This window comes from Sinocyclocheilus anshuiensis, unplaced genomic scaffold (genome assembly GCF_001515605.1).
Source record: "Sinocyclocheilus anshuiensis isolate Anshui unplaced genomic scaffold, SAMN03320099.WGS_v1.1 scaffold471, whole genome shotgun sequence".
NCBI lineage: Eukaryota > Metazoa > Chordata > Actinopteri > Cypriniformes > Cyprinidae > Sinocyclocheilus > Sinocyclocheilus anshuiensis.
Genome location: NW_015549588.1, coordinates 403045 through 412609, shown reverse-complemented (window position 1 = coordinate 412609; position 9565 = coordinate 403045). Strand labels below are relative to the sequence as shown.

At 32.9% G+C, this 9565-nt stretch overlaps 1 protein-coding gene across 6 annotated transcripts in view; it reads right to left on the bottom strand.

Annotated features, from left to right (window-relative positions):
- LOC107657998 (type II inositol 3,4-bisphosphate 4-phosphatase-like) overlaps positions 1-9565 on the bottom strand; it is a 175434-nt gene that overhangs the window by 104416 nt on the left and 61453 nt on the right. For all 6 annotated transcript variants that reach the window (XM_016446372.1, XM_016446371.1, XM_016446370.1 and 3 more), the window contains one exon: positions 2198-2306. In XM_016446372.1, coding sequence (XP_016301858.1) covers positions 2198-2306 — 109 coding nt within the window. The remainder of the gene's footprint in view (positions 1-2197; positions 2307-9565) is intronic.

Genomic DNA, 9565 nt, shown 5'->3' with positions numbered 1-9565 from the left:
AATAGACTGTGATTTTAAATTGGACAAACAGATTAACTTGGTAGTTAAATCTAGTTTTTTCCAATTGAGACAACTCACCAAGGTGAAATCTTTCCTGTCATCTAAAGACTTTCAAAGAATCGTTCATATTTTTATTTGGATTATTGTAATGGCCTCTATATAGGTATTAGTCAGGCCTCTCTCTCCAGACTGCAGATGGTCCAGAATGCGGCAGCTCGACTGCTGACGGATACACGAAAGCAGGAACACATCACCCCCGTTCTTGCCTCTCTTCACTGGTTACCTGTCCATTTTAGGATTCAGTTTAAGATGTTGGTATTTGTTTTTAAATCTCTTAATGGTTTAGCACCTAAATAAGATTGATTAAGCTGTATGCTTCACATCACTTGTTGTTTTAAAAAAAGTGCTTTATAAATAAACTTTGACTTGACTTGACATATGAGCATTGCATTTAACTAAATATTTTACTTCAAAAACAACTAAATTACATCATTAACTAATTATTTGCTCTGTTATTGTTCATTTAGATGATCTGTGCGACCACAATAAAATAGGATGAAAAATACAGCGATTTTATCTTGAAAGCAGTTGAACCACTGGTGTTGTTAATAATAAAAATATAATATTGCCTAAAAAATAAAATACTTAGAAATAAATATTTCAATTTAAAAATGTCATTCATAAAAAGAAAAATAACTTATTAGGCATAAACTATATACATAATAATAATCATAAATGAATAAAGGTATAAAAGAAAAATGAACAAATAAAATTTAACAACCTAACAAGCAAATAAATTCTATAGGTAGCATTTCAAACATTACTTAACTTTTAATGTTTCTGAAAAGACCCTATATGCTGTGTGTTTATGGGCATTTCAATTTTTTTACATAATGTAAACATTGTGTTTGCATTAAACTGACTGTCTGTAATACTTATATACTCAAAAGGATCTTATGAGTTATATACTTCAAAAGCTACACTGTTTTGAAAGCAGTTTTAACGCTAGTTTTGCGGTGTGAGTAGCAGCGCTAATTTAGTATAAATAAAAACCATATATACCTTTTAAATAAAATAAATGCCTACAAAATAAAAATGAAATGCTACCAAATTTAATCTATAAAATTAATTTCTGGTAACATTTTATTTTGATAGTCCACTTTAGACATTCTACTAACAGTAAGTAACTTTGCAACCACATGTCAACTAGCAGTCATTAGAGTATTAGTAGACTGTTTGCTTAATATATTCTAACACTTTATTTTGATGGTTCCACAACATACAACATACTGATTATAAGAAACTGCAAGTATATGTCAACTTATTATACTAACCCTAAACCTAACCTAACAGTCTACTCTGAGAGTTAGTAGACATGTAGTTGCAAATTAATGAGAATTAGTTGACATGTTGTTGCAAAGTTACTTATAGTTAGTAGAATTAGTGGACTATCAAAATAAAGCCTAACCTAATTTCTTTCTGTCATAGTTCTTAACCTTAAATTATTAAAATACATAGTATAAAAATGTTGCAAATTAATGAGAATTAGTTGACATGTTGTTGCAAAGTTACTTATAGTTAGTAGAATTAGTTAGTGGACTATCAAAATAAAGCCTAACCTAATTTCTTTCTGTCATAGTTCTTAACCTTCAATTATTAAAATACATAGTATAAAAATACAATACAATCATTATACATTTAATAAATAAATAAATAATACTTAATAAACATAAATAAGTAAACAAATAAATTCTATAGATTAGCTTGCCAAACTAAACTATCTATCTGTTATACTTATATATTCAAATGCTACACTGTTTTAAAAGCAGTTGAACTACTAGTGTTACGTTAGTAGCAGTGCTAGTTTAGTATAAATAAAAACACTATATTACTCAAGAAATAAAAATGAAATGCCACTTACTGAAATAAAATTTCTATCAAATGAAATGTTATTCCACTGTAGTTCATCAAAAGATAAATTATTAACTTACTGTATATCAATTATAGAAAATGATCATAAATGTATTTATTTAGAAAAATGTTAAATAAATAACAAATACATGAATGAATGAATAGGAATGAATAGAATAAGCTGAACAAATTTGTCTGTAAAGCCTATATACTCTTCCACTATTTTAAAAGCAGTCAAACTACTAGTGTTATTTAGTTAATAGCTAGTTGTATTTATTTAGCTTACCTTCCGGTGCATGTCGGTGGTAAAGTGGTCCACTTCACCATCCTCGATCTCACCCATCTTCATCCGGCTCACCACCACTGTGCCCACTGTAGCTGAATCATCTGCTGTCCTGAAACACATCCACACAACGACACATACACGTGTGTCAACGTCTTGTTTGAACATGAATGAGAGTGTCTAGATTACGCCCATCATCTTTCATTACATTTGTTCATTTCATCCAATCAGACTCATTGTATATTTGTATCATTTCCAATCAGAATGTCCAGTCTTCCGTAAAAAAAGGGACACTGCGGCCTCGCTAAGGTAACTCAAACCCATATCTGATATCCTGCAGACATTAGCATTGATTAAAAAAGATTACTGGTTTTCTCAGTAGTAACCGGCTGCAGGTTTGGCACGATCAGATCAGGCCCCAGCTGTGGCTGTTCACATGCCAGCAGACTTGGAGCGAGTCTGATATCTGAGGTTATTATTGACCTCAAATTAACTTTGAAGCTCGATTGAGTTGTGGAGGAGAGGAAAAGACATCCAGTCAGCCTTTAGAGGTGCATTGGCAAATTACCCATCCATGAACATGACCTAGACAAATCTAATTGGCCCTGGGTCTCTTTATGACAACAGTAAATCAGAGAGCGTTGTTATGAGAAGAGCTAGCGCTTTATGCTAATAGATCTGAATGAGACGCCGTTAGCAACCCATTTTACTTTTGTAATGTGACACTTTTCTGAGTGAAACAGGATATTTAATGACTGAAAGAAACGCAGGGACTTTTTATCCATTGGGGATTAATTGGAGAGCGACAAGTAGTCATTATATAGCAAAAATGGAGCTTGATGGTTGGAGGGGTTAATAAAGTAAAGTATTCTTGATGTTAATCGAAAAGGAAAGTCATTTCAGAGTTGTCACAAGTTATGGTGTGGTACTACTTTTTCCTATATATTTTTATCTCAAAGTGATTGTCACTATACAAGCTGTCAAACAAGAAGATCTTTGTGAAGTTTATGCACTTACTGTATATATACTACAAGCTCAAAAGATGTTTGTACCTGCCACCCACTGTGCATTGAGTCAGTGAGAGTTTTTTTTTAGAACTTAATTTTTTCAGCAACAATGCATTAAATTGATCAAAAGTGGCAGTAAAGTCATTTATAAGATACAAACGATTTCTATTTCAAATAAATGCTGTACTTTCTATCCATCAAAGAATCCTGATAAAAATGCGTCATAGTTTTCACAAAAATATGAAGCAGCACAATTGTTTCCAACATATAATAAATGCTTCTTGAGCAGCAAACCAGCATATTAGAGTGATTTCTGAAGGGTCATGTGACACTGAAGACTGGAGTAATGATGCTGAAAATTCAGCTTTGATCACAGCAATAAATGACATTTTACAATATTTTCAAATAGAAAACAGTTATTTTCAATTGTAATACAATTGTAGTCAAAATTATAAGATACTAAGTCAATTATGAGATAAAAAGCCTAAATTATGAGATACTAAGTCAATTATGAGATAAAATATCTTAATTATGAGATACTACAGTATGTTGATTATAACATAAAATGTCAAAATTATGAGATACTACAGTATGTTGATTATAAGATGAAATATCAAAATTATGAGATACTACAGTATGTTGATTATAAGATAAAATATCAAAATTATGAGATACTACAGTATGTTGATTATAAGGTAAAACGTCAAAATTATGAGACACTAAGTCTATTATGAGATAAAAATGTTGAAATTATGAGATACTATGCTGATTATGAGATAAAAAGTAAAAAATTATGAGATACCAAGTCAATTATGAGATAAAAAAATCTAAATTATGAGTTAAGTCAATTATGAGACAAAAAGTCAAAATCATGAGATATCAAGTCAATTATGAGATAAAAAAATCTAAATGTTTAGAAACTAAGTCAACTGAGATAAAAAGTCAAAATTATGACTTATGAGTTAAAACATCAAAATTGTCATCGTGACTTTTCACCTTATGATTTCTAATTTTTGTCAATTTTGACTTTTAATATCATCATTTTGACTATTTATCTCATAAATACATCCTATGTCATAATTCTGAATTATCAAAAAATTATTTTGTTTTCAACCCTTTTATTCTGGTTCATTGAAAAACACAACATATCTGACAATATCACATCTTAAATGCAAATGACCCAATATTAAATTTGTTTATTAAACTGTTGTATAAAATCAATATCACACAATCATGCTGCCTCCTTGTTACTTATTAACTCAGAAATGGCTCCAGCCATTGTTGCGCATTTTAATTTTAGTAACTGAGTCTTGGCATCTTTTGAGCTAGGTCTGCATATACACGTATCATGTACCAAAGTCCTGCATAGTATAAAAAGGGCAAAGGAAAGAGCAGCAGTGGTGAGAATCATAAATCTTCACACATACAGAATCACAAGACTTGATGATTTATGATGCCTTTGAACTCACAGCTGACTCTGACACTATTTCCTACTGCGAATAACAGTCAATTAAGAGAGGCAGAATTAATATTTCTCTCTCAAAAATACATACATGTCTTTATTTTGAGCTAGAGGGCATCTCAAGGACACAGTGCCTTCCACACAAAGAAGACCTCATAGTCAAGATACTGTATTGGTGCCGCTCACAAAAGGACTGAGATAGGTTGAATTTGAACATGATATTCAAGAGAAAGAGACGTGAAAAGCTAAATGAAGAGTGACACTGAAAAGAAGCACTTCAGTGGAATGTAAGAAACCAACCTTACTCTTCACCAGCCGACATGCTGGGTCCGTGTCAACCAAAGTGTCTATAAAACCTGCAGAAGAGTGATCCCTTAGCATTGCCATTCAGTTCAGTTTCTCGGCTGAAGTATACCCTTTGCAATCTGCCGTCTTTGCTTAAGAGCACTGAGATTCACAGTTTATTTTTCCTTGACTGCCATCAAAGAATAAAAATAAAATAAAATACAAAACAACTTAACAACATTTAAAAATAAAATATAAAACTAAATGAAAAATAAAATACAAACTAAAAAATACAATAAAAAAATAAAACAAAGCAAATATAATACAAACCAAAGTAAAATCTAAAATTAAATTAAATGTAAAAATAAAATTAAAAATAAAATAAAATAATTTAAATAAAATAAAATAAAATAATAAAATGTATAATTGTGTGAGCTGATAGCTCATGGATAAAAAAAAAATAATACAATTTATTAAAACCAAAACTGTTGTATACGTGCCACCGGCCTCGCTCCGTTCCCACGGCTCTCGGCCCCGCCCCACTCATCACAACGTGTTAATAAAACTGTCATACATTCTTGATTCTTGGTATTATTCCTCAAACTGCTTTTCTCCCTCACAAGTTCAATCAAAAACCGATTTTGTGAACCGATTTAAATAAATAAACTCAAACGAACCCACTCAAAAGAACAATTCATTCATTCATTGCTAGTCGACTCTTTTATGGATGATTAGTCAAAATGAAGCAGCGGTGTAACCGCCTTTATTTCTCCCATACATCTCACCCCACCTGCTGAGAAATCCTCCGATTTTTGACCTACATAAAAAGCCGGACGGTGCTAAAAATAGCTTGCTGGTTTTATGATAGTCTGAAAGAGTAATGCTGGCACGATTCTGTAGAGCAAATGAGTGAAAGCGACTCTGGATCCTTGCAAATTAATGAGCCATTTCTTCCCTTTGCTTTTCCCATGACTCAGCAGTAATTGCATTCGGATGGCCGTCTCAATCAGAGCGTCGACACACTGAGCTTCTGAACAGATGCTTGTTTTGGAGCATTTCCAGTCTTTTCCAAACAGACGCTATGCAACAGCTACTCATGAATATGAACAACCAGCTCCCTTGCTATTTTTACAGTGAAGCATATTAAATGAATTGAATTCATTCAGAAATCATGTTGCAGGCTGCGGCGAGAGGACGGTTTATCTGGCCGCTCGATATTATTGTGTATTAAAGCGGGCGGCTGATGGATGCCGCTGAGCGCTGTGAAAGGTCATTCGTCAGTTGGTTTCCGAGGGCTGTTAAAATCTCAGCCTCAAACGAGGTCATGTTATGAAGCTCATGTCTAAAGCCTGAGCGCTATAACCGTGTATTATAGACTCTGTGTTTCATTCTAGAGAGGTGGTGATCTTTTAAAAAGGTTAATTGAGAAATAGGTCAGTCCATGTATGGGGATCATTACTATGGCGAACGCAAAACCTGTCAAGAACACGTCTGGGTCAGATTTAACCCTAAATTCACAAGAAAGAAATTAGAAATTATATTTTGCATAAAGAAAATGTAGTCTATTTTTGCATTTGAGTTGTAAAACGTCCAGAAAAAATCTGTCTAGCTGACAAATAACAAAAATGATAATTAGTTTGACCAATATTTTAACTTGTATTCTTATTATTCTCAATGAGCAGTTATTAGTCATCTAAATGTCCAAAAGCACAACTATAAATGAAAAATTATGTTATTAAACATTACAAATTAATGTTAAAAATGAATTAAAAATTAAATTAATTAAAATAAAAAATTAAATAAATTGATTATTATTATTATTATTATTATTACTATTATTATTATAGAAAATAACTAAAAAAAATAACCATGTGGGGTCATTATTGGGGTGATTGTGAATCCTGTCAAGAACTAAAAATTACAAATTAGAACTAAAATTCCACATCTAATTAAAGTTATAAAAAAAGTTAATTAATTAAACAAGTACTAATTAATATGATCGCTATGATGATTACAGAAAATAAACAAAAATAAATAAATATTTGTTGGATAATTATTAGAGCAACTACAAAACCTGTCAAGAACAAGGTCATATTTAACCCTAAAATCAAAAGAAAGAAATGAGAATGTATATTTTGCATAAAGAAAATGTAGTCTATTTTTATACTTGTTTTTAATTGTGATATAATATTACCATGATAGATTAAATTTCCTCAAAACACAGTCTCATAAGAAAATTCATTTCTGGTAAGTAAGTAAGTAAGAAAGCAAACAAATAAATTAATTAATAAATGAATTAGTTAATTCAAAATTGAAAGTTATAGATATAGATATATACATACAAACACAATTTTCTGTTTTTTGTGTTTGATTTTGAGGTGAAATGTGACGTGGTTCGCCCACTGCACGCTCAAATGAAATGTATAAACTAGTGAATTCAGGTAAACATCTCGAGATTAAACTCCCCCAGCAATTCATTGTGCTCTGTCTGAGGATCTTACATGGCACAGCTTTTACTGAGGCTTATGAATCGAGGCCATGTGTTTGGCGCAGTCTTTCATTTCCATAAAGCTTCATTATGTGCGCCCTGCTTGTGGTTGCGAGTCAATTTGCAAAGGCATTTGTGAGGCAAGCTCCAATCAATGACAATCGAATGAGAGCGCCAGTCACTGGTGCAGAAAACAGGAAGCCAGTCATTGACCTCATCACAATCCAGCGCAGTAATTGTACTCTATTATCAACTAGATTCGCACGTTTCCTGTACCTGGTAATTCTGTTATTCACTTATTTCCTTATGAGATAATATGTTGAGAAGCGAGCTGTGAATTGGCTCATGAGGAGGCCCAGATGGAATCTGAAGATGACTTCTTTCGCACATTTTCTCCATTTTTGGGCGCCAATCTGTTTTCTGTGGACAAATCTGTGGAATTTAAAGAATGGATTTAAACATGGTAAAATGCGTTAAACCAAGCTGAGAGTACTTTAGTCTTATTGGTAGCTGAAAGCATGATCACGTTAGCAGAAATATTTAATAAAACATTAAAAACCTTTAAGTGGGCTCAGATTCCAGTTGGTCTTTTTGAGTTGTGCAACTTTCAGAAATCTCTGTTTAGCCTCTGAGCACCAACAAAATAATGAAAATAACAATCGGCTTGACTAATATTTTTACTCATATTCTTATTCTGCCTGAGCAGTTATTAGTCATTTAATAGGAAAAATCAAGTTTAACAGATAAATGCTAAAATCTGAATGTCTAAAAGCAAAACTAAAACTGAAAAAAACGTTTTTCCATTCTATTATTAACCATTTAAAAAGGAATATGATCAGTACGATAAAGAAAATAAATAAAATATACAACAAAAAATACAAATATGGCTGTCGCGATAACCGCAATATCGCAATACCGCGCTATTGACGAGCAAACCGTAGAGGAATGCAAGAACCGCAGCAACTGCGATTTTTGCGTGTTTTCTTTTTTCGTAAGGTTATGCCCTTCTCGTTTTACACTTCATGCATGTGGACTGAATATTAAACAAGTTAGTAATGATAACATAACGTGTACCATGCTGATTTGTACAGAGGCCTAAACAGACAGTGAATGAGAGAGAGATCGACTGAGCGCGTGCGATTACTTGCGTCTGTCCTCCAGGCCGAGTCATATATATTTGTGAAAATAGGTTGTCATGTCCAAGGAAAGCGAAATCTCTGTCTTAGCATCGACGCATAGCTGGTCAGCTGAGCCTGAAATGAAATGAAATTGACATGATTTCAACAGCGTGTTTCATTACGTCTCTTTGAATGAATGAATCAGCGTTTTTGAATGTGTAGTTGAATGACAGTCCCTTTCCACCACCTTGTGGCGCAACACTGTAACTGCACTGACTGACAGCCCGTCTAGAACGCGCGCAGGTGGAAATATCAATAGAAAGTCTCGTATCCAGTCAGATTAGAAGGTCAGATTACAACGAGGCTAACTGTTATACATATAGGCTAACGATAGCCTAACGATCTTATTGTCAGGTTTATGTTCTGTTATGCGGACCGTTATTTTGTCATTCTCTTCAGTTTACTTCACTTCCTGTTTCAACGCTATTTGGTTTCGGTTTCATTGTCTTCTGAATATGACGTTGTTAGTTATATCGTAACACATACACACACAAATTATATATATATTAGACTTGTGCCGGTATTCGGTAATGCGATATATCACGGTAATGAATATGCACGATATTGTTATCGTGGGCACTTCTAAATACCGTGAATAATTATATATTACAAATTATTTAGAATTTTGAATGCATTTTAAGAATACTTTTCCCATCAACTGGTCAAAATGCACAACACCGCTGTATGCTGCGTGAAAGAAGCTGTGTGAAAGACGCGTGCGCACTCTGATGTAAATAAGCGGCGGACCAGAAGCACATGGCGGAACATGTGAGAGAAGCTCTGGATGAAAGCGCACTTTCACTCTCTGACAGCAGATGGTGCTAAACTGCAGAAATGATGATAATAATAATAATTATTAATTTAAATGAAACCCTGAAAACAAAGCAGCTGCACTACTTTCTGTTCCTGAATCATGTTTAAATGATTTAAACAGCCATTCAGATTTGTGTA